Source organism: Grus americana, chromosome Z (assembly GCF_028858705.1).
Source record: "Grus americana isolate bGruAme1 chromosome Z, bGruAme1.mat, whole genome shotgun sequence".
Lineage (NCBI taxonomy): Eukaryota > Metazoa > Chordata > Aves > Gruiformes > Gruidae > Grus > Grus americana.
The window spans coordinates 17,833,591-17,860,881 of NC_072891.1; the positions used below are offsets into that span (position 1 = coordinate 17,833,591).

The following is a 27,291-nucleotide window of genomic DNA, read 5'->3' on the forward strand; positions in this document are numbered from 1 at the left end:
ATTCAGATTATGGATTCAGTGTCACCATTGTAAGTGAATAATTTAAATGGTATTTTTTCTGTCTTGAAGTCTGAAAGTTTTTAAAAGCAAAAGAGTAAAACCAACAGGCTTTGTTGAACATTAGAAACTCTTCGTCTTTTATTAATTTGTACACATGCTGAATTTATGTTTCCTCAAATCATGTTGAGATGGATGGGTGCACTGGCTCATACTAGACTACAGGTCCAGATGTTATATTTCTATTTAAACTGCCTCATTACTTCTTTCTCCTCTCCACATTATTTTTTTTGTGTCTGTCTTTTACCTTCACAATTCAACTAAGCTGGTTTGGAGTTAATATATTTTATTGATCTGCAAAATACATTCAGCTAGGAGCAGTGCAGTTATACCATTATTTCTGAGGGCATGTGGCATTTCCAGGATGCACTTCCTGTCAGCATTTATATGTTATCCTTTCCATAAACAGCTGCTTTGTAAAGATACTGACTGCAAAAGCCTAAGGGAACCTCATCCTTGCATATTCATATAACTCAGAAATAAACTCATTTATTTTAGAATAAGTTTTTCACTACTCCATTTAGGCATGCAAGAGTATGTAGCAGCAGGAAGGTCTTGTTGCAAGAGTAAAGTCATGACAGTCAGTGTTAGAGAATGACAGGAAAGGAAAGGCCCATTTTATATATTCCATAGTGCATCTGCATCTAATATACAGAGATGAGGGTAAGGGACAGGCAGCCTTTAGCTGAATTGTATGGATTATGAGAGCTTGTAGAGAGACATCTGCATAGGTCCAAAAATTCCAGAGCCAAATCTGCCCTCACCTATTGGAAACATTGCACGCCTGCCCATTGCTCTTGAGTGTACCTTTCCAGGGTGAGCTCTTGTATCTCGTCTTCACACAAATCTGAGTGAAATTTATGTTTACCTCCCACCAAAGGTTTTTATCATGAACCATAAACTCTATTTCTGAACATCAGGTGTTATGGTTTAATGCCAGCTAGTAACCAAGCACCATGCGGCTAATCGCTCACCCCAAGCCCCCAACAATGGGATGGGGAGGAGAATGGGAAAAAAACCTCATGGGTTGAGATAAAGACAATTTAATGGGATAACAAAGGAAGATAATAATAATAATAACAACAATAACAACAACAATAATAAATGTATATGTATATATATATACATATCTAAACCAAGTGATGCACAAATGCAATTGCTTACCACCTGTGAAAAAAAGCCCTGATGCCCAGTCTGTTTCCGAGCAGCGATCCCACCTCCCGGCTAGCTTCCCCAGTTACATAGGGAGCACAACGGTCTATGGTAGGGAATGTCCCTTTGGCCAGCCTGGGCCAGCTGTCCTGGCTGTGCTCTCCCAGCTTCTTGTGCACATGGCAGGGCGTCGGAAACTGAACAGTCCTTCACTTAATGTAGGCACTACTACTACTACCTGGCAACAACTAAAAACACTGTTGTGGTATCAACATTATTCTATCCTAAATCCAAAACAGAGCACTATACCAGCTACTAGAAAAAAAATTAACTCTATCCCTTCTGAAACCAATACATCTGGAAAAAGCTATTCAAAATAAATAGAAAACTCCTTCATATATTTTTCTACCAACGTTGCTTAAGTAGCATTTAACTGAGTTTAGATTTGGCATAACATTTCTAGCTGTATCTAAGAGATAAATTTAAAAGGTTTTTCTACTATTAGCAATAAGCATAGGGATATTACACATTATTGCAAAGTGTGACAAATGTGCTATACCTTTAGTCCTGACCAGTACTTAATTACTCTCTGTAAAACTGAACTAGCAGTCTGAGTAGACTCTGTTTGCAGGTATCACTTTAAGTAGAAAATTGTTCAAAAACATCATGTAAGTCCCTCCCTATCTGTATCAATATAGATAATCCTTCTTTGATTACAGGTACTGTTGTCAAAGTGCTGGGCTACCCTCAAATGCAAACTAACTTCTTCCAAATATAAAAGATCAAATACAGTTGACTACACTCTAATGTATTTTCACCTAAAAAATAAGGAAAAGGACAACAAAGAGAAATTACATTACCTTATTTTTATTACAAATTAACACATCTTGGATGGACTAAAAATATACATGAGATGGACTGGAAAAGGTACGAGTCATCTGTGAACAATATGGAAACTATATTCTTTTCTCATTCAAATGCCAATTGGTGACTTGCAAAGAGATTGTTTCAAAGCACCTCTTACATTGTATTAATAGCAGTGCAAAATGTAGGTAAAATTGTGTTATTGAACTAGAGCTGATGGTATAGATCTCTTTTTGCTCCAATCGTACTTATGTGAGATTGTTGTGAACTTTTTGTAATAAACCCCTGCCATTCAAAACAAAGAGAAAAAACATTAAGGTAATGTCACTTATGTTTTTTTTTAAATTTAGGGAAAACTGGTTTTATTTTTACATCTAGATTAAATAGACTAGTAAATGATTTATAGCAGTTTTTTTAAATAGATACTCAGCAATTTTTTAATGCTAAGATTGTTATTCCTGTCACGTAAGAAAAAAAAACCACTGCAAATTATTCAGAGTGGTACATGGACAAGAGAAAGTCTCATCACAGGGCTTTTTTCTTTTCCTTATGTTATCAATAGTATCTTCTAAACAGTAAAAGAATTGGACATAAAAATCCATACAGCAGAAAGAAAACAAAATATATTTAAGAGGCATTTAAAGTTTAAAGTAATTGATACAAGAAAGTGCCCACTGCTTGCTCATACAAGTAATACGTAGACATGTATACACAGACTATCCAGAAGATATTCTTCAAAATTTACTCATGAATAATAATGTTAAATAAGATGCTGTACATTTCAGATAATGTAAAATTTGTGGAATATTACTGTATTTGTCCTATAGAAAATCCTTTCCATCATTTCTATTAAATTACATTATTTTCTGAAAGTTTTACACCTGTATTTGACTTACTTCAGGTTGAGTCTGCTCAAATGAGTGTATGTGCAGAAAGCAGGAAGAGCAGGAAAGGGGAGGGAAGGGAGCAATATTAAAGAAAATTACCTTGTTCTTTTAAAACAGGCAAAATACATGCAGCCTAAATTCGAATGACTTGTGTATATTCCTGGCATAAAAAGTATAAGCAAAACCAGTTCAGATATTAAGGAAAATCAGTAGATTAAAACAAATGAAAGAAAACAATAATGCCATATATTTCCTGCTTTTCTCATGTTTTGGTAATCAGAACTGGAAGCAAATCAAGACTTGCAGTTCTACAGGGAATTCTGCTTGTTTAGCTTTTAGCTTCATTCTGAATTAAAGTGAAAATATGAAATATTAAAATTTCCATTGAAGGAGAAGATCAGAAAAAAAACATTTAAAAACATTGTTATGATATCCTCTTGCCTCCCTCTGGGATTTTGGGAATACAGATTATAGATTCTATAGACTACTGATGCAGGTCTGGTGGAATGGGAACAAAAATATCTCAAGTGTCTCATGTATGAAAGTGCCTCGGTTCAGAATTACATGACCCAGAACAAAATATATTGCTTTTTATCTAATGTGAAATGTAAACATTCTAAATGCACAATTTCAGGTGGCCAATTTTCATGTCTAATTGCATCTCAGTGGAGACTTCTCTCCAGATGTACTTTAGATATGAGGATGAGTCAGGTGCTGAATAACCATGAAAGTTCAAATGTGATATGGCAGAACCCCTCAGTTAAAAGCAGTAAAATCAGTGCTCTTGAGAAAACCTGATTGTGATATGGCTGATAATGATCCCTTGGCAATAATATGCAGCTTGTGCAAAGCCGATTATCTTTTTACAGTCTTAAGGCATACAGATCAAGAATTAGACTCTGCGTATTAATATAGGTTTGCAATGAAAAAGAGAAAGATTTGCTGAAGAACAGTTGGATATGAATGGTATTAATCTGGATGTATCTACATCTGGATTTATTCCGGGAAACTTGTTCTGGCATAAATATTCCGAGGGTTGAGTTTTTGGATATTCCAATCACAGGAAAAAAGGCAACCCATGGAGAGCTACTTCAGAATAATTTTTCCACATTATTATCTAAGTTCAACCTGGAATACCACTACATGCAGATAAACACTTACTGTTAAATTTATAGAGACAGAGCAAAGTAGATGAATCCAGCTCCCCCAGAACAAAGTAAACACTCTCTTCTACAACAGGGAAGCTGCATTTGGCCATGAGGTGCTTCTAACTCCTCCTGAATATTCATTCTAAGGTAAATGAGGGATACAAGGTTCTAAAATATGACAGGTCCAACTTATGTTTCTGCTTTAGTTCACATTTTTTATTAAAGAAGTGGCTTAAGGCATGCTTTATGATGCCTATTTTTTCTCCGCTAGAATGTCTATCAAACACATCAGACTTAACTATATTATGTGCAGTTTCTTCTATTCTTTCAAGTTTAAGGCTGACATAAAGTATTTTGTAATTTACCATTACCAGAAATCCCTTCACAATATACTGCAGGACAACCATTTATGAGTTCAGTTGATTCTTGAGGGGGAAACATGGAACTTAAATTTTCATGAGGGCAAGTTCCTCCTTGCATCCACATTTTGATAATTTCCTACTAGCTCTTACAATAACGAAGAAAAAGGGTGGAAGTAAGTTAGTATCAATTAGGCACATCAATTTGTTTTTGCATGCTTTCTCTAACTAATTGTTTCATTAGTCTTACCTCATATAAGGAAGACCAGCTTTCTATCTGAAACAAAAAGCAGCACACAAGGCAGCCAAGTAATTCATTACAGAAGTCATCCTCTTTAGCACCTATTATCGCATCAGTAACAGAGTGCTACAATCAACACTTCCAAACACGGGTGTCCTTGTTCAGATCCTTTCTCTGTAGCACTGAGCACCAATATCTACTGAAATAACTATCACCATCGGCATTAAGTAATTATATCAATACTACAACATTGAGTTTCAAGTATTTTAGTGGGAGTAAAGTAAGGTAGCAGGGCTTATGACAGTAGTTGAGTTCATAATGCTAAACAATTTCCAAAGTTGGTGGAGTTGTGGGATTACAACTGGGAATACCTTCTCTGAAGGACTGTTTTCGCATTTGTCTCAGTTGCACTCCAAATATTACTGGATAATGTGAGCACTTTCACTAATGTTAAATTTCTAGGAAGCTTTAGACCTCCCCGTAAATGATTTTGCACCTTTATTTTTCAACTTTGAAGGTTGTACATCTCAATTAGCACATAGTATTAACATGATGAGGTCAAAATGATAACACAAGAACACATCAATAATAGTGAGTCATGAAGATGAATGCATTTGTCATTGTTTTAGGTTAGGGAATCACTGAGGCCTGACTTTCACAGAATCTAAACCAGTTTCTGCTCTATTTCAGACTTTTAGAAAGAAGAAAAACACTGCTCTGCACCAGTGTTTCATGGCTTGAAAGAGACAAATAATACAATCTCAACAGGAAAACATAAAAGAAACAGTAAGAAAATAGTATGGAACAAATTAATACAATTTTTGGGACAAGAAATAGCAGCCATGATGGACATAACTTTCAAAGCATACTGTACAGATGCTGGGTTTGATCACAGGAACTTCCTTACTATTTGGAATCAATTTCCTGTTGGCAGAAATCAATACATGGAAAAAATAAAAATAATGAAATATTTTCAATATATACGAGGCATAGGAAATCTAATAATTTTTTTTTTAATGTAAGCACATCAACAACCTACTATCAAAAATACACAGTCCAGAAGTACAGGAGACATCAGCAAAACTATACAGAATATTACACCAAGGGCAAGCAGGTCAGATGAAAAAGTTATTAATACTTCCCTTTCTAGCCCTGCAATAGTGGAAGACCTGCTAATCTGTCAGAGAACAGAAAAAAGCATAAGCCAAAACTTATGTGGTCTTCCTAAAGCCTCAGCAGCTATTGTAAAAATGAGAACTTGATTTGTTTTCCTCTTCATTGATCATGACACACTGAGCTAAATCAACAGTGTCCTCAGCTACCCCATTCTCTGGTCCTCACTAGCTTGGCATAAAACTTTGGTATTGCAGTTAACACATGACCTCAGTCTGCATTAAACATACCTTGTCATTTAGCACTCCACCTCTACAAAATTTTCTTCTGCAGTTTCTTATAGTATCAAATCACATGAACTAATATATTGTCCTGAGCTAATATATTTTTAAGCCCACCACTAGATCCCAACACACTGAAACATGTCATTAGTTCATCATCTTGATGCAGGGGGAAATGGACTGACCTCAGTGACTAGGTCACTGCTGTGTGCAGGAGAGAACAATAACCGAATTCTGAATAGCTGCACATACTAGAAGGGATATTATTATTCGCTGTAGATTTCCAAAATATGGGTACCTTAGTCCTAAGAATGTCAGTTACATATTGTTGTTTTCGGTACTACCATATTTCCAAATTGGGTTGCAAATAGACTGTTGGGCAATTCCCCTTATTTTGATCACAGTCCATCTCTGATAGGTAATTTCAATCATTTATCTGTTCCTAGAAGCATTTGCTATAACTAAATAGACATACATAAATATATGGATATAAAATATGTTAGAGTAGTAGTATAACTCATGAGAACCTCACTGCCTTTAGTAATCAGACGATTCCTGTATGTTCCATATTTTCTAAGCACCCAGTTTAAGATTGCGGGATTGGATTTACATAAGCATTTATTGCTCAGCACCACAAATGAAGTCAGAGGAATCTAACAATAATGTCTAACAATAATCTCTACAATATTTGCCATATAATGAAAAGGTGCTCAAAAACATTTGTGAAGCTCTAAATTATGCTTATCACATAATGATCAAATGCAGAAAAATATCATGAGAGAGTTAGCTGCCCTAACAGCCAACTATAGGGAAGAAGATACTAAGCTGATGCATTATCAAAAAAGAGAAAACCCAATGCTGAATCAAATGACTATAACGCATTCCTTGAGATCCACTGAGTAAAGCAGAGATCTTACTGAGAAAAACAAATGATGTGTAATTGAAAATAGTATTCATTACTAAGAAATGTTGAGAATTAAAGTTCTGTGTGTTATTACTAATAGTTTTTTGTGCATATTATATGTATGTTAGCATAGTTCTTATGGCATTATAAATCCTCATAATCTCCTGCATTTCTGAATTTCCCTGGCAAGTATTCATTTAAGTTATTCATTTTGTAATGAGAAGGATTTCAGATTCTACAGCAGAATTCCTAAATTATTTTCCTAGCAATGCTGACACTGTCAGAGATGAAGATCTGAAGTCTAACATCTGATTTTCTTTGCCCCTAAGGAAATGATGTGACACAAAGGGGAGTTAATATAATGCAAAACCTCACTTCACCAAATCCAAAACCTAAAAACCACCAGAGCTGCAAACAATCCAACTGCAAGGACAGTAAGGAAATGACAAAACAAGGAAACCAGAGTACTTGAAGGGTTCTTGCTGAGCAAACGTCGGCTGACTGCCATGAGAAATGCCAGCAAAGCAAGCCCTTTCCAAAAACGTCACAATCCCTTTTGGCTTTTAAAAAACTCGCCCTTCAAGTTAAATTCTATACTTCCCTGCTAGATTTTTATCTCACTAAGGGAACATTATACATGAAAAATCTGGAAATGTCAGGGAAATACCTTGCTTAAAGGACCATATGTTTTCCTAACCATACAAACAATTATTGCAAATATGGACAGGAAAGTATAGGTTAGGGATCTTCATATGCTGTTACTTTAAGGACTAACAGGCCTTTGAGTCTTTGCCATAGGTATATGAAAAGCCAGAGCAAACTTCCAATCCAACAAAAACTAATCATTTACTGCAAGGGTTACTTTATTGTAGGCAGTCATGCTTAGATGGCAAGATGGCATCAGTGGCAAAAATGTCCTCTCTCATCTCCACTTGCCTAGAAACTCTGTCCCGTGTAAGACCTGACTACAACTATTCATCACTTGGGACTTACACACTGTGTTTTCATAATTCACTGCAGCTGAAACCAAATGCAAAATGCAGAATCTCAGTTTGCACAGACTGACTATAGGAGAGGATCACTGTGCTTTTCTGTTCTTGTGTCTCCCCTGGTTTCATCTGCAAGTTTTACTCCTAATTTTCTAAAGAACTATTGGCTCAAACTCTGAAGTATGATAAAGATGTTTGGTCTATGAGTCATTATGGAAGTACACTAGTCCGAAGCAATGATTATCAGAAAGCTAAGGATAAATCACACAAGAAGCTGCAGATAATAGGCTTTCTGAGCCAAGGAGAAATTAGGCAGCATCATTAAGAACGTCTGTGAAACTTCTTCAGAAAAGACCTCTTTCAGGAATGAAACACACAGTCCTACTGTTAAAAAAATCTATGAACAGCATCAGAGAGCCATATACCTTCACAGAAGTAATTGACTGTTATTGTGTCTGTAATGGATTGGTTGGAACATGACTTAAAATGAGTAGAAAAAAACAGCTGCTGCTTACTTTTATGTTGTATTTACTGGTTTTCTTATTTTTAAAGAGAAGTGCATTGATGTTCTGGAAAAGCACAAGATCCTGCCTGTCAATAGCAACTCAGCATTAATAAAGCCAGTGCAATCAAATGGCAGTAAAGATACAAAAGTGGGCAAGTGGGATCACATTTAGAAAAATTAAAGAAAGATGCCAGCTCTGGCTCTCATTTCATAGCAAAATGAAGGTCAATGTTAGGAACTGGCCAAGAAGGCCTATCTGAGAGTACAGATACAATACGGGTTCATTATTATTATTATTATTATTATTATTGAAGATAATTTCCCAATGTGGTATGAACATTTTTTGTTGAACTACTTAGGCTGTAGGTTGGTGCCCTATTAACCAGTGGTGATCTTATTCCTTTTTACAGAGAAGGCTGTCCATTTCATTTTATAGTCTATTTCACGATGTATTATGACATTTTTATAATCCTTTCACAGACGAAAATCTAACCAATTTGTTTTGCTTTATTTGCATTCAGAGAGGCAGTAAGCAAAATGCAACTTGGTTTCATTATCCTATTCATTTGTGACATTAATTTTAATCTATGGTTTTTTTCTTAACAGTATTCATAAAGTAAAACCATGAGCATGCCTGTGGAATTTGAATACTTTCACATATCAGCTCGTACAGAAGAAAAAGCTTTCAGGAGAAGGAGAAGTTCTTGCACTCTGCAGCCTGAAGCAACTAATGTGCAAGACAGAAGGGAACTATGGGCTGGAAGACTATGCTGGGCTGTGTCAACTGAGGTGGCAGCATGTCATCCTCACGGCATCCTTACTTCCTTCAGCATCAGGTTATCAGCAAATGCTGTGGCTTGCAACTGACTTGCATATTGGAAAACTAACTTTTTCTGGCTGAGCACGCATTAGCTTGAATAAGTCTTCAAGCCAATGATCACCATGAATAAGTGTTAAAATTTTACTTCAAAGCAAAATTGGTGTATTAGCCTGAGGTTAGCCCTTGCAACAAAGTCATTTGGAGGAATTTACATTGGAGGCACAGTATGAAACCCAGGAAATGCTCACACAAACCTTCCCCTACTCAAAAAAAGATTGAAATTCAAAGATGGGCAATTTTGCCTTTCTTAGAGCAGGTGTATTTTGGAATTATTTGACTCAGAAATTCGATCATAACTCCAAATGTATGCAGGCGCAAGGAGAATTATCTTTACCTACTAATCTACTAAAACCTCTGACTAAAATCGGAGTGGGAGGGAATACTTTGACAGAAAGGTGCATTAGCTGAGGGTCTGGAAAGACCTCCTGTTCCTGACAATATTGGCTTGTTGCTGTGGCAATCACTACCAGTTCACAGATAAAGAACTTAAGCGCAAAAGAAATAATAAGATTCTTACCTGACCTTCTGTCTCAAGAGCATTTGAGTCCTAACCCTAGTATTAAGTGTAGTCATTTCAGTAACAAAAGTTTTAAAATTCAGAGTAGATTAAATTCTTACGTGCTACAGTAAGGTACCCCACTTCTGAAAGCTATTGCAGTATCAGGAACCTGAGGCTCTTACAAATGCCAAAGTCAGCGGTTGGATAGACTCAATACACCAGAAAATCTTGCAATCGTAGAATTGCTTAGCTTGGAAAAGACCTTTAAGATCATCAAGTCCAACCATTATAAATAAGCATATAATCATGATCGACATCATCATCCTTTTATTCCCTCTGTCAAGGGCAACTGACATCATCTACCTGGACTTGTGCAAGGCATTTGACTCTGTCCCGCATGACTTCCTTGTCTCTAAATTGGAGAGATACGGATTCAATGGATAGACCACTCAGTGGATAAGGAATTGGCAGGATGGTCACACTCCAAGAGTTGTGGTCAACAGCTCAATGTCCAAATGGAGAACAGTGACGAGTGGCATTCCTCAGGGGTCGGTACTGGGACCGGCACTGTATAACATCTTTGTTGGCAACACGGACAGTGGGATGGAGTGCACCCTCAGCAAGTTTGCTGATGACACCAAGCTGTGTGGTGCAGTTGACACACTGGAGGGAAGGGATGCCATCCAGAGGGACCTCGACAGGCTGGAGAGGTGGGCCTGTGCAAACGGCATGAAGTTCAACAAGGCCAACTGCAAGGTCCTGCATGTGGGTCAGCGCAATCCCAAGCATGACTATAGGCTGGGCGAGGAATGGATTGAAAGCAGCCCTGAGGAGAAGGACTCGGGGGTATTGATTCATGAGAAGCTCAACATGAGCCGGCAGTGTGCGCTTGCAGCCCAGAAAGCCCAGAAAGCCAACCATGTCCTGGGCTGCATCAAAAAAAGTGTGACCAGCAGATCGAGGGAGGTGATCCTGCCCCTCTGCTCTGCTCTCGTGCGATCCCACCTGGAGTACTGCCTCCAGCTCTGGGGGCCCCAGTACAGGAGAGACATTGAGCCGTTGTAGCGAGTCCAGAGGAGGGCCACGAAGCTGATCAGAGGGCTGGAGCACCTCTCCTATGAGGACAGGCTGAGAGAGTTGGGGTTGTTCAGCCTGGAGAAAAGGCAGCTCTGGGGAGATCTAATTGTGGCCTTCCAGTACCTGAAGGGGCCTACAGGAAAGCTGGTGAGTGACTGTTTATCAGGGAGTGTAGTGACAGGACAAGGGGTAATGGGTTTAAGCTGAAGGAGGGTCGATTTAGATTAGATGTTAGAAAGAAATTCTTTACTGTGAGGGTGGTGAGGCACTGGAACAGGTTGCCCAGAGAAGCTGTAGATGCCCCATCCCTAGAAGTGTTCAAGACCAGGCTAGATGGGGCTTTGGGCAATGTAGTCTAGTGGAGGGTGTCCCTGCCCGCAGCAGGGGGGTTGCAACTAGATGATCTTTGAGGTCCCTTCCAACCCAAACCAATCTATGATTTTATGATTCTATGATTCTATGATTTCAGAGGACTGATATCCCATGATGGCTTCTCTGTCTGTATTCAGTGCTAAAGAATTGACTTCCGGAGCCTGGAAAGCAATCAGGAAATGTCTCATAACATCATGATGGGGTCAGAAGAAAGATCTAGTTGTTTCCCCCAACAGTGGCCTTAGATATGCTCCTGGTTCCAGGCTGGCAGTCCACGACTCTTTCCCTTGCCGTAAGACTAAAAGATTGCCTATGCAGTAAGCATAATCTTGCTCAATTTTTAGATCTCCCCACAATGTTAATTAGCAGCAACGGATTCAGTTGACATGAAAAAAAAAAAGAAAAAAAAAAGTGCAACTTTTAAAAAGGATCTTTTCAAGAATATGTGGCCAGTAAGAAGAGAGTATTGTTTCCATAGAAAAACCTGAGTGTGGGCAGGCAGAAAGAAGGGTCTCCCTGAGCATGTGTGTGCACAGCCTTCTCAGATTAAATGTAGCTCTTATGGAAGAGAGAGAATTTAATAGTTCAGTATTCTTTAAAAGTTAAATACTTCAATTAAGTGTAATCCAAAGCTTTCTTTCACTCGTTAGCATAGTTTTCATCCAAACCTTTAACAAGCTGGTAGAAAATGTACCCTTTATAAATGCGAATGGAAGACATTACAAAGCAGAACCCAGAATGCAGCAGAATGCAAAGACGTGCCAGTCAGCATCGCGGTGACCTACTTTTATTGTAGTGATTCCATTTCTGAAGATATGTCACTATTTTTTTTTAGGAAAGCTGCACAATGAGGTGTCAGCAAACATGCTGCTTATCATTAAAGATGTTGCTTGATGACTGCAAATACTTGTCTGTATGACTGACAATCTTAGTCAACGAGCTCCCACAGTAATGTGTATCACATTCCTAAAGGAACACATACTGTTATGTTTCTACAATAGAAATACGTGGGACTGAGCAAGATGCCCATCTACAGTAAAGGCGCTGTTTTATGGATTCTAAAATTGTAAAAACTGGAGAGACACATGTTTTCAGATGGCAAATGAGAGAGTTGCTTGGGGCTTTTCCTTTTTGGTATAGGCACATTTCAACAAGCTTTTCAGTGTATTTATTTCCTATGAAAATGTTCTAGGTATTACTTCATTATCTGACTTGATAAAAACTACTTAATTCTTCACAGTTACTGATCTTCAAGGTACTTGTCAAGCAAGCAAAACATCATTACTCTTCCTTACAAATAAGGCACAGCCACATTCGTTCCTTGAACAGTCTGTTTACACATGCAAAAGTATCATAGAAGTAAATCTGTTTCTCTTATTTTACTTAGAAAATGCTCATGTCTACCCTTAAGTTGAGAATAGCTTAGTAAAGAGATCACGAGATGACCCAGAAGTTATTTACGAAGCAAACTGAGGACAACATTAGATGCAACAAACATCAATAATACACCTTCAGGAGCATTCTGAAACTACAGCCTAAATTGAAAGTACTGGTGAACTGTTTCCAAATTTCTTTTGGTGGCTTTCTTGAGGGAATGAGGGCAAATAAATTAAAATCACCTTAAAACTGAAAGTATTTTCTCGCTCATTTACTGACAATGAGGCAATATAATTTTACTGGTAATGAGGGCTACAAAACAAACTTTAGTTCATTAGCAAGCCAGCCAACAAAACCAAAAAGTAACCTTGAATAAGTTGCAGGGCAGTGTATTACTAGGCATGTATTTTTACATTTAAGTCTGAAGCTAACTTTTTAGAAAAATAATGTTTAGAAAGCACAATGAAAAATGAACAATACTTACAACCATACCGTTTAGGGACACCCAGCAATCTGGTGGGAAATCCTGGAGTAATGGTACTAAAAACTGCAGACAACCATCCCAGTGGCACAGCAGCAGCATCATTCCAATGAGATTAAAGATTCTCACCACAGCGCTGGCCAGATCGTACGTCATGTGGAAAATCTGCGGGCAAAAATTACAGGTTATTTATGTGATGCAAATCAGAAATGCAAATCATTTACTTCTTATTGGGCAGGTTGGCAGCAAAGGTCATCCTGAACTTCTAAAAAACCTGAGATTTCTCAGCAAGGACCATTAATTTGGGCACACTAATTTAGGCAGAGAGCTGTGCTGACATACCTGACCCTTGGCTGCACGCCAGCGTTATATAAGCTGCTGAAAAAGGCATATTTTGGATAAGAAATCACCAGCTCAAGTGTTTTCCTAAAGCCTACAACTCCTTTTAATTGAAGCGAGTCTCACAAATTAAAAAAGCTGGTAAAGCTAGTGTGACCATTACTTGTATGTGAACTTGGTGTCTAAATACTCACAAAGTTGTGGGAGATACAAAGTCAATAACCCGTTCAGAAAAGATTCACCTTCACATTTCTTACCTTCTTAAAATCACCAAAATCTGACTGAAGAAACAAAATAAGTAATTTTAAATATTTTTAGACTTCTATTTCTATACTATTAATCCAATTTGCACATACCAGTTCACCAAGCAAAATGACAAAAAGGTACTTCATCGCTCTTATCATTAGCAGGTTTCCTAAAATACTGAGAATCCTGTGGCTGTTATGTCTGTAGTAGCTAAGTTTACATAAAACTAATATAAACATTTGGATTTCAATGTATTCCTCCATTCTTAGACAAAAAAAAAAGTTTGCATCTGAAGTGTCTTACAGCAAATCAGAAATATACTCTCAAAAACAACATATACATTTTCAGGTTTGTCATGGGCAAATTTGTTGGACAGGATGAGCATGAACAGCAGCAGTCAGCTGCCAAATAATATGGAGAAAAACACTGTATTTAGCACTTTTCTGCTATATTGGTTTTAAAGCACTTCCAAACTACAAATATAGGCATATTCCTTACTTATTACACAATTCAGTCAACTCAGGATAAATATGTTACACTTTAATATGCACAATTATCACTATGCAGGAGTTCCATTTAGAAGAGAAAGAATGTCCAGTTGGTATTTCATGGATTCAGGTAGAAAATATTATTTATTCGTACATGCAGACATAGAAATCAGAGGCTTTAGTGCTAAAAACATCAGATTGCTAGAGGTATACAGGCATGTTGGCACATGACATTTTGCATTTGTGAATAAAATAGTTCACACATGAAAGACAGAATGTTGGTATCCTAACTTTTACATATCTAAACTAAAGCAGAGATTAAGTACCCACACTGTAAAAGAGTGCAAGTGTAAATACGGAGAGTGTGTTATGGTGTCTTTCAACATAATTTTCTGTTAGTGGGAGTTTGTCCTTGTTTGAAAGTGACGGTGTATGTTTTGAGTTCCAAAATACAAAGCCTGCATATTAGAAAAATACCTCAGACATCAACTTGATGTGCAAAACATTTTTTCAATCTAGGGCATCTTAAGAGAATATATTCCAAGTCTCAGTTTGATAGACATTGAAAACAGATGCTTGTAACATTATTCAAAATGTCATGTCTTATCTAAATACCATCTAGTTTCTGTCAAAATTGAGGAGATGACACTGATATTTAGGAGATACTGTAAATGGAAATAAACAGAAAAGTGTCCTCATTACACATTTGTCTTGTTAAAAATGTATTTACATTACAGCTATTTCAATAGCTACAGTTTCAGTAGCATGATATGAACTGAGAGAGTAGATGTGTGAACTGAAATAATTTTATTTTAAAGATCTGGAAAAAATAGCAAGGGTTACTACTGTTTTGGAACATTAACACTCATTCAGATTACACTTTATCCCCATGGTTATTATAAAACAACTGCAAAGTGTAGATGAATTCCTGATCACATGAAAAGTTGCTGAAAGTTGTCAGAGAAAGTAGGATTACCCTTAGAATATTTGTCTGAAAAAGTGCAGAAGATCAAACAGAAACAATACATATTTTACACAGAGCTCACAACTTTCCCAAGAATTTTCTATTGCTCCAGAAAAGCAAGTTATCACACCTTTACACTATGGCTGGACAAAAATCAAAGTTCCCACCCACACTGTTTTCATACAGCCTCAAGCTTCCTATCAGGCTGTACTGTAAGAGATGAGCTTTTCAAAATAATTCACTGTATTGGATACTGAGTGGTTTGGTTTTTTTTTAAACGGGTCACAAATATGACAATCAGAGCCAAAGTGAGCACAAACATCTTCATTTCTATAATTAGAAAGAGAACTTTTCTGAAAACATGCACTTATGCATATGTGATAAACAGGGGAAGATCTGGTTCTCCAAAACTCACCAGAGTCCAAAAAACAGCACTTGCATATACCCAAGGCTCCTGAATCCTTATCCTGCCTTTTGCAAGTATGGGCTTAGGCACCATGACAGATTGTGCATGTATCCTGTGATCATAGCTGCATAAAAATGATAATTCTACAGCTCTTTCACTTGGATGGAGACTATTTTTGGGCATTAATTCAAATTACAGAGATGGTCTGCAAAGCTCATGTCTTGATATAGAATTTCCAAGATTTTAGAGCATTTTGTGGTAGTACATTTTCATTTCAAATTTTAGAATTGGGCAATGATGTGCACTAAAAAAAAAAAAAAAAAGCAGGTGGATAGATTTGCCAAGGTATTTATTTCAGTATTTCCGCAATCTTGCCTATCTCTTATGGATGTATTGCTCCCTGCATACACCATGAGAGTGTGCAATGGCTCCGTAAGGCTTCTCAAACAAGCCAGGAAAGCCAGGACACAGAAGGAGATATTAGAAAGGGAGACTAAAATTCAAAGCAAACAGCTGGAGCAGTGAGTTCAAATTAAAGGGCCTTGCTGCGCCAGAGGTCTGCCATGGGTTTGGGCTCTGCAAGGACTATTGTAGCTTGTCACACCGGTAAGACAGCACAACTATTTTTTTTCTTCAAAGCCTCTTCATTAATAGTGTGCCTCTGCAGAAATGGCCACGTACTGCAAGAACAATAACATGTTGAAAATTTTATGTGAAACCAAATCCAGCAAAGGAAATGACTGCAACAGTCAGTATACGGCACTGCAACCTTCCATCATTTCTGAAACCTTTCACTCCAGAAATAGCTCCTGTGCAGCTTAGCATTCAGGGTCAGTAGGATTAAAAATGCATGAACATATTCTAGATATTATCTGGATTGCTTAACATGGTAACAGTGTATCAGCATTTTAAACATATCATACTTTTATTGCTCATCTTTTGCTTATATAGTCTAATATTTTTGTAGCTGTGATAACTCTGTATTAAAGAAAATAATAAGAAAAATGTTAAGGAAATGTTGTAAAATCCTTCAAACATCTCTGCATATTCTCTCTCCAGTAAATAAAAGCTGAGTCTTTTTCTCCTAAGAGAAACTTATCATGGAAATGTGTGCTTGGTTGGAAAAAAACATTTAAATACCCAAAGCATACATTGCAAGTGAACAATAATATTTGTTCATGGTAGTGTATTGACATATTTACATGGGGGGGGGGGGGGAAGGGGGCTGTTTTTTTAAAACTAATAGCCAAACTACCCTGTGGACTGAAGTCATATATTGCGTCTTTAATATTTTATGTTCTTCCATTCAAGAACTGATTGTGATACATTGCAACAAGAACAGTAAGAGAAGTCATATTTTTACAGCACTTTCTTTTTGTAATCACAAAGTACAGGTCCTGTATTAATGAACTAAACCGTATTAAAAATCCTAGGAGATGTTTGAAGTGTAGTTTGTTAAGAGAGGAACTGGAGGACAGAAAGCTAATTCTGCTCATTTCAGCAGATGGCTTGCCCGTCAGCTGGTCCTCCAGTGGGACAGGAAGAAATATAGGAAGAACACAAATCAATTTACCTTGATTTTGCAGTACAGATGTGTGATCAGATCTCTCTGTTTGAATGGATGTCTTATCAAGATAATATTCATAACAAAAATAATTCAAACACTTGCACACAACTAAAGTTAGGCTCTTAAACCGTTAGTCAGGTAGTTAAATATAAATAACCTGGTGATCATTAAGCACTTACCATCCACAAATGCCATGCAAATAAGCAGGAATTGCAGCTGTAAAACTGGAATATTTGGCCACTTTATTTAGATTCCTAATTTCATACCTGAATATTGAGCTTAACCAGCAAGAGGTGCAAATTTTGGACAAAACATTTCAAAAAAATACTAGAGTGACACACAATTACTGCAACTGAGAAAACATTAAAATTCCCTTGAGAACTAACTCTTTCCACATTTTATTTCATGTAATAGGAAAGATTTAATAGATATCTCTCCTTTTTGCCTACTACTCAGTTTCTTTTCAGTTACACATTATACTATTATTATTATGTTTGTTGGGCAGGGTTAGCTATAATACTGACATTTTTCATAGTTTTCATATACTTCAAAATCATGTTTAATAACAGATTCAGTTTATGAACTCACTTCTGAGAATTCATAATTTCTTCCTATATTATTTTCATAACCTTTTCTCAATACTCTGGAAACCTTATATCTTTGCCTGAAAAGCTGAGAATGCCTCTGACAATGGCTGAAATGTAACCACAGATTAACAGTTTCTAATATTTTGGCAAAATATTGCTCACAGAGAATAAGAAATAGCTGAAGAAGTCAGAGTTCACATGTTTTATCTCAGTTTTTTACTCACACTTTATTAATGACTCTTTTTATTCCCACATGTGAAGCAGGAAGCAGACTATTCCTTCCTCACATTTATAATGGAGCGTATACTTTAAATTGGTCCTGCTCACTCTGATTTCTGAGCCTGAGAAAGAAAATCTGTTCCAGTCTTACCAACCCACTTGCTTAATAGTATTTGAGGGCTGCCATATTATGTTAATAGTGCACATATAGTTTAACTAAATGAACACAAAATCTGTTGAACCGCTGTCACGGAATGTATAGGTTACCTCTTCTGCCTTCTGTTCAGTCGTGATTTTTAGTTCAGTTTGACTTTTACGTTGAGTTTATATAAATTATGAGAATTTAATTCTGATTAAAAAAAAACAAACAAAAAAAAAACCACCAAGAAAAACTAAGTCTTAGGACATCCTAGAAAATGTATTCAAATCTCACATCACTGAGTTCATCCAGACACCTCTACTCTTCCACCCCTCAGAAGTACTCAAGGTGCTCAGTATCACAAAGCTGGCTTGGGTTTAATCTTCAAATTAGGATTTGCATCATGCCTTGGGCAATATGAAATGACACTCGTACTAAGCGAGCTGTGTGGAGTCTGGAATATTAAATAGCCACAGTGGGGAGACAGAAGGAGCTGCACACATGCATGGAGGCTCTGGAAAGCATGCTGAAAGCCATGCCAAGGACAACACTGGAACTTCACACTAGACTGCAGGGCAAAATAACAGTTATAAAAATGACAAAGGTTTTTTGGTTCGGTCTCTGGGTCAGTCCAGAATTATCAGGTTTATCCCTCAGAGCACTAACTAGGCAGAGATTATGAACTGTAGGATAAAAATTTTCCTATCCAAGCTAAATGTTCATTTTTAAGATAGTAGTTGTAACAATGCTCCCCAGGAAATAAAATAATATAAAAGTGGGGGGAGAGCACAATGCCTCTTTTTGAGCCTCTATCTCTCAATCTACTTTAAACAATGAAAGGCAATCATGGCTTTTTGTTTAGCCATTTCATATTCCACAAATCAATTTTAAAAGAGACTCATCTTAAGTATCACTTGGGATACTATGGGCCTGATTCAACTCCTACCAAAGCCAAACTCTTCAGGAGTTGCAAGTTACTACAGTTTACACTGGAAATACATCTACACCAGTATATGTAAATGCACATTGATTGAAATACCTGGCTATGCCCTCAGGTAACATTTTACACTCAACTGTCTCCTGACATGTGTGTTTAATTTTATGATAAATAATTAATCATTGATAATTCAGTAGTGAGAAAAGGTATATAGCACTATTTAATATAGCTCTATTTGTGACCTTAAGCTGATGACAAACACAAAGATCTGCTTCTGCTTTTGTTGGCCCTGGATGGAAAACACCAGCGATTTAATAAACAGAACAAACTATTTTTAATCAAATATTTCCAGAAAAAAGAGCTGAGAATGGCCTATTTTATGTGACCTTTAAAAATTTTTATTTTCTAGATGGAGTCAATCTGACATTAGGTTTTATAATAGAAGTCTCATTCATTCCAAATCAAGGCATGTACAAATGGAAGCCAGCTTCTGTGGGGCAAAAAGAACAGCACAATAGCATAAAAATGTGACAGTGTGCTACATCCAGGTTAAACAGGAATGTATGAAGATTTAGGCAAGCCTTGGAAAGGTCACGTATAACCAGGAAGCAAAATTTATTTACTCTATATAAATTCTGCAATATATATATATTACACATGAAACCAACCTCTTTGAACCTCAGCATTTTCCTAAAATTCTTTATATATTTTTTTTCAAGGTAGTCATTTTTTAACTTCCAAACTATGTGAATATGAAATGAAATCAGATACTTGCTCATAGTAGGAGACGCACTAGGAGATTGGATGTACACAGAAACTGGAAAGTTTGCATGTTTACAGAAATTGTATCTAGAACTATTGTTTCTGTAAAACAATTCTCTGGGTGTTTTTTCTTTTCACTAGATTTGTATGACAGGCTGCAAATCCTTTAAGGAGCTTCTCTTGTCTCAGTCAAAACCAGGCTTGGGAAGCAAATGAAAGTGTGAATAAAAGGAAATGAAAGTTTTCTCTTACATCATCCTAAATCCCCAAAAGAATCAGTTTGAGATTTAAGGGGATGGTTCATTACCATGATTAAATCACCAGTTCCTTTTACATGAGGCCTACCCCCAAAGTCACACTGCCACGTATCTGAGCTTCAAACTAATTGTCCTAATTATAGTACAGCAATATAATGATCTAATAGCAAACAACTGAAATTATGAGGAATATTTCTCCTGGGGAATTTAAGTTGGTGTCTTACTGAAGCTATTGAGGTTAATCTTCCAAACATGGAAATAATGGGCAAGGAATTGAAAATGAAAGTCATTATGTTAAATTTCCTGTGGAATAAAAGTTCTGAGACCAAATTGATTCACAATGCTTTCTTTTAATAACATGTGATACCTTCATTTTAAAAATCCCCAAAATGTTGTTTTATGAGACACAATTGTTACATTTTAATTTTATATATTTGGGTTGTTGTGCTAGTTTTGACTGGGATAGTGTTAATTTTCTTCATAGTAGCTGGTATGGGGCTGTGTTCTGGATTTGTGCTGAGAACAGTGTTGATAACACAGAGATGTTTTCGTTACTGCTGAGCAGTGCTTGCACAGAGCCAAGGCCTTTTCTGCTTCTCACACCACCCCACCAGTGAGTGGGCTGGGGGTGCACAAGGAGTTGGGAGGGGACACAGCCGGGACAGCTGACCCCAGCTGACCAAAGGGATATTCCATACCATATGGCGTCATGCTCAGCATATAAAGCTGGGGGAAGAGCAAGGAAGAGGGGATGTTTGAAGTGGTGGCGTTTGTGTTCCCAAGTCGCTGTTACGTGTGATGGAGCCCTGCTCTCCTGGAGATGGCTGAACCCCTGCCTGCCCATGGGAAGTGGTGAGTGAATCCCTTGTCTTGCTTTGCTTGTGGGTGCAGCTTTTGTTTTACCTGTTAAACTGTCTTTATCTCAACCCATGAGTTTTCTCACTTTTACCCTTCTGATTCCCTCCCCCATCCCACTGTGGGGGCTGAGCCAGCAGCTGTGTGGGGCTGAGCTGCCAGCTGGGGCGAAACCATGACAGTTGTTAAGATTAAATATAAGCTATGAGTAAAATAAGTAAAACTCCATACTGTATTAGAATCTAATATTTTATTTTTATACAATCTAAAAGAAGAGTTCATAGGCCAATCCTCATTAAAAAAACCAAGACTTGTTAGTACAAGTCAAGGCAGATGATTAGTGCACAATACTGTTTAAAAGTCAGAACTCTTCATCAGCTCGATGTGTAAAGCCCAAAACACAGAAAAATCCATTTATTCCTTTGAAAATCTTGGTAACAGCAAATATGATAAAGTCACTCATTTATCATAATCACACACACACACACAAAAATCAAAGAAATAGCATCTTAAAATATATATGTGAATAACTTATTGTGCTAATTACATATCAATGATTTGAGGTCAATGCTTCACAATATTGACAAATTATTTTTAAAATTATATGGGTAATTGAACTGCATTATAAAAACTTTTTTCTAGGACATGCAAATGAAGTCTACAGTCAAAACCACATAGAAGACCTCTTTTGAGGTTTTAACAGTTAAATACCAAGAAAGAACTGATGCCTGGGCAGGTAGAAAGAACATACCAGAATAGTAGGCTTAATAATTTGCCTCAAATATTGCCAGCAGAAATTAATAATTCATTTGCCTGATAAAAACTTCATGTAGTCAGAAAAATATTACCAGTTTAAAGAAATTACTTTGGAGATTTGCATACAATACCCTGTCTTGTAAAACATTATGTTTACTTGGGTTAGTATATAAAGCTACCTTGAGCAGAAATTTCCGATGCTAAATTATTGTATTTTTGTAACTGTGTCCAACATTTGGTAAATACACAACTACCATTACTATGAAAAGTGAGTGTATGCTTGCATACCCATAAACATAATTTGCATACAGTTTTGAATACTTAAAAGTCTTTACAGATCTCTAAGGATAGTCTATGAAAAAGTGAGAGATTGAAAAAAAAAGACAAAACAGACGTACAAATAATATCAGAAAAGAGGAACTACAGTAAGAAGTGTTCTTTTATGGTCCCATTTGGGTTCTTTTATATTTGCCTATTTCCAAGACATTATTTAAAATAATACTTGCTTTTTTTGATGGGTAAAATTTTTCAGTATCCAATACACAATCAACTTAGACTTTGTGTTTTAATGCTATCAGTTATAATGGTGAAGAGCTGATAAGGGGACACTCTGCCTGGACTGATTTTTTCCTTTTTTTTTTTTTGGAGCAAATAAATTAATATTAACTAAATAATTAATTATATTTTAACATGGTTATTTTACCACATGAAGGTATTTTGAGAAAGAAAACTCTTAGTGCACAGCAAGCCTAATGTGTAAAACCATGATACCTCTCACAGTGCTTACTATTATATAATCTCTCCAAGAAGAGTTTACATTTAGTAATTTATTTTTTTTAATAACTAGTACCTCATTAAACACAATGCCTAGCTGTAGTTCACCATATCAATAATGGAACAAGACTGATTACTTTATAAATGACACAAGTCAGTCTACGATTTTGAAACATACTACAAGTGAAATAATTATTTACTAAAATTCATCAACAGCAAATCATAGACTACACAAAGATGTGGTAAGTCTGGTCAGAGTCAGAAAGCTCCACTGAAAAATAACAATGCCACGTAATTTCTTTTTACTCTAAATTAACATTCCTACACCCTCACCCTCTATTTTTTGGCTTTCTTTTGTATTGTTCTTCCACTTTTACGAGCACGCTGGTAAGAGAAGCGCAGCATGTGCACCAAGCCCCTGGCCAGCCCAACACGACACCCTTCCTCTTGCCTCACACTCTCCCACACATTAATTTTGTCAGTGCTTTCCACGCTGCTCAACCACTGCACGCAGAGGTGCTCATGCACACTCCCTGTCCCAGCCCATTTGCACAGTGAGCTGCCCACCGAACCACCTCTGCTGGGCCACGGCACACCAGCTCTCCTGGGAAGGTTGTCCCCAGCTTAGCAATCACCGCTTTGGGTTTATTCCTGCTGAGGGGGTAATGTGATGGCCCAGTCCTTCCAGATAGACATCTGTACTGGTCGCCCTGCCTTTACTTTCTTGGCTGTCTTAGCAGCAGCTTTCTACTGTTTTCTAGATGATCTGATGAACATGTCTTGTTTTCAAATTGCCCTTCAGCTATAAATCACTAATTTACTGCCAGGGATCTGTCTCCGGGATTGTCTGTAGCCTTTTCCTACAGATGCAAATGTGTCTCAGAAAAATCAACTGCATGTTGCTTCACAGAGCTAATACATCCTTTGTTCTGCAAAGGACCTTACTTACAGGTTTAGCAACCAGCCGTGACCTTTTTTGCAATACCCTACGCTCAGACTACATTGCTGAGGCTCAGTAATTTAGGTTGCTTTCTTACAGCTTATTATTTGCAAAAGCAAAAGTGACAGAATTTTGTCTGTTCTCAGGAGCACTTCATGTAGACTTTCACTGTCTGACTCCCACCTCCAGACCCTACCTGTTACAAGCACACCAGCAATTAAAGCACTCTCACAGCACGGCAGTCAGTGCACGCTGGCACTAGCATTACCTCTTCCTTGATAACGTCACAGACTACAGGTTCAACACTGCGTTGCAATACTGCGTAACACTGAGCAATACTCACATTTGTCAATAGTGCAAAGCAAAAACCTCTCTCGTTTCGTATTTTCTTATGAACAGACCGCATTCACTTGTTGGCTTCTGAGTGGGTTTCATACACACTAGCCCCCCCACAGCCTTTTTCCAGTCTCCTGTTTCGGCTTTTTCTGTCTGCTGATACTGAAGCTGACACTATGGTCCAGTTGGAATCAAAGTGGCTACTGAGCAACAACATAATCATACATGACAGCCAAAGGATTGGCAGCCAATGAAGAGGACACATAGTGAAGCAAAACGTGAGGCTAAGAACTTGAAGCAAACGTGCTCTTCTTCTTTGAATTATCCCATGTACCCTTGCTTTTTTAAATTCCTCCTTGAACAGAAGGAAAACTTTGGGGCTTTTCCTTTGGGATATTGAATAGTGGTTTTATCTTCCATTCCTTTTACATTGCTGTTAAAAGATGGGGACTTTTCTCGTTGCTGTTTGAGTGCCTTCCTCTAGAATACAGGCTGCAATCTACTGCTTTCTTTTTCCATCCCTCTGTTTCTGTCTAGCCCTTATTTTTTACAGCTCTAACCTCCCAACGTTTTCCTTTTCTGCCTTCTATATATAACACATTTAAAACAAAAGAAAGATTGCTAAAGCAGTATCATGTAATTGTTTTAAAGAAAAGAGTATCCTTACTTTCTCTTTATTATAACTATTCCAGATTGTTGTTGAGATTTTGACGCACTTGTATTTTTAAAGGCAGGCTCTTCTGTTACTAAACATCTGGAGGAAAAGAATTTACTTTCAGAAAGTAGACCAGAATTTCCCTCTGGTTTCTGTGCTTTCTCTTATTCTTGTTCCCCAGAGCATCCCTGCAGCACATTTTCGGTCCATCCATTCCAAATGTTCTAATTTTTCTATACCTTGTCCCTCTGCCATATCCTCTTTTGTTTTTCATTTTTTTTCATATACTTTCAGAGACAACATGAACGTTACATCCAAAAAACATTCAGAAAAGGTTCTCCAATTTAGAGTAAGGAACTCTGTCTATCCTTTTTCAGAGTGACTGTATCCAACGGCTGCCATTAAAAGTTTAGTATTTGAACTACCACATCATGGCAATATTAGCAACGACAAGCCAATACAATTGTGATTTAGGCGACCCTATAAAACTTGAGATTAATTTAAAAATATGCTTTGGGTTGTTCATATTTGCATGCCTATCAAACTTCCCTCAGAAATTGATGGGAGGCTAAAATAGCTATAAAAAAAGAAAACAGTAATAAATCTGAGATGTTTACAAAATCACACAACTCCAGGAACTTGGATGTGGAGAGAAAAACAATACTGTAAGGCCTACAATAAAACTGGAAGAGTTCGCAAGTTTGCAATGATATTTCAATCATCCTACTTTTACTGACTTAGTCCTAAATTACAGAAATTATTTGTTTCCAGAAGGCTAAATCCTGGAAACGTTTATCCTGTGTGCTCTCAGTGCTGCAGTTTGCATCTTTGGGACAGTGCTGTGACAGAGAATAGCAAGAACAGTATTTACGCAATTGCAGCGCGACAGTGAAATGTAGAGTTATTTTTATCATTGAGTTTGGCAGCACCAGCTAAGCACTGGGTGCTTCGAGTGTCTCAAAAGGCCTATTTTGCACATGGTAGAGCTAATAGCCCAGGAAGAGAATCATAAATGCAGAGGTGGCTGGAGAGAGGAGGGCCACTGTAACCAGTACATGCCAAAACCAGCTCAGCCTGCATGGAAAAGGTCTCAGTAAGATTGCACACTGTTCAGGTACTGCCATCAGGAGCACTGAGCAACGGCGTCTCACACGTGGCCAACAAGGATGAAAAAACCAACAGTGCTGAAGCACGTCCCTAAGCAACAAAGGTGGTGAGTGCCGGGAGGAGCACCGTTCTGCCGCCGTCGGGGCTGCAGGATGCCCCTTCCCCATCCGCCTCTTCTGACGTTATCTAATGTGGTAATAACACCAGGACATTTGGGTCTCGTCATTTTTTTCCAGTTGACAAGATTTGCTCACGTACCATGATCAGGCACATAGGCTGAGCCCTTTACACAGAGAGTCGGGGCGTGTTGAAGTATTTTTGTGGGGACAGTGGCAGACCCTCTTATTTCTAATAAGGTTGTGAAAATAAAATATGAGCTCCCAAGCAACCCCATCCCACAAGCCAGCTACTGTTTTCTCTCCAAACGCTTTTCCAGCTGCCTATCAGTTGTGTGCCTGAGAGAGAGGGGGGTGTGTGGCATCACTCAAGGAAGGGAACAGGGCAGGAGAGAAGGAAGGAGAAGCCATGGTTTTACAGAGCTGTGAAAACTGTTTTCCTACCCAGTCCTTGCCCTGCAGAGACAGGCCATAAGCAATGAAAACAGGCTGCAGGGAGTTTTCTGAAAGATTGCTGAATGTGGAGTAGCACTTACTCATTTTCTACCAGGCAGTATTCCCTGAAGTACAATTTTGAAATTACTCTGGACAATTTATCACCTGCCCAAATGACCCTGTCACTTGGCTAGTCCATCTGCCTGGAACTTGCTCTAATATTCCCAGCCCCAGAAGCAGCAATAAACAACTGCCATTTTTTATAAATCAACCTGCCAAATACAGTTTTTTCTTCCCCGTCTGATGCCCAGAACAAATCATAGTCATTCCTGGGTAACCCACATGTTTTCTAGACATCAAAATGTCATAATTCTCACTGCTAAACAGAAGAAAGAAAGAAAGAAAGAAAGAAAGAAAGAAAGAAAGAAAGAAAGAAAGAAAGAAAGAAAGAAAGAACAAAAAAACAATCACAATCATTCTGGGAAAACTTTACGGTCTGACCAGCTACCATCTGACTTCTATTTCTGGAATAAACACATTAAAAATAAATAAAGAGGTTGTCTTACTTTTTTAACATGTCTCATACTAAATATTCAGACTGTTCTGCACAAGACCTTCATTCACTCTGCTCACTCGCACATCTTTAAATACTAGCTGCAGAATGGCTTACTGCTGAGAAGCAGGAGACATGGACATCACGGCTCGCCCCTGGCTCCCTGGATGAAGAGCAAGTGCACAGCAGGGAGAGGACCCCTCTGGGGTTGCTACACCCTTTCTTGTGCACCCAGCACAGGGAGGTCATATATTTCCTACATATAATGCTCATCCCCTTTACTCCCCCGCGATTATGGAGTGAGAGCACTCGGTGTCATTACAGTTATCATGAGGAGAAACAGTGATAAGTATTATTCGTATTAAAAAATTCCTAAATAATTAATTACACTCTTTTTTTTTTTCTTTTTGTTATTTCAGGAACCAAGGAGTTCATTGCACTATGGTAACACTAAAGTGAACATTAGGTCTGAAAATGAAAACAAAACAACTAATGAAGTATATCATTATTTTCAAAAGATGGAAAAGGTTTTGTAATCACAGATTAAATCCTTTTTAAATCAAAGTCAGATCTCTCCAACGTCTTCCTTCCCAACTTTTTAGTTTTGCTCTCAATTGATTTGTCTTCCCTTTGTACTTCAGTGATTATTGACTCTTCCTCTCTGAAG

The 27,291-nt window shown here is 37.6% G+C and overlaps 1 protein-coding gene across 1 annotated transcript in view; it reads right to left on the reverse strand.

Moving 5' to 3' along the window:
* HCN1 (hyperpolarization activated cyclic nucleotide gated potassium channel 1) overlaps positions 1 to 27,291 on the reverse strand; it is a 213,112-nt gene that overhangs the window by 85,860 nt on the left and 99,961 nt on the right. The window contains exon 3 of the mRNA XM_054811028.1: positions 13,190 to 13,351. Coding sequence (XP_054667003.1) covers positions 13,190 to 13,351 — 162 coding nt within the window. The remainder of the gene's footprint in view (positions 1 to 13,189; positions 13,352 to 27,291) is intronic.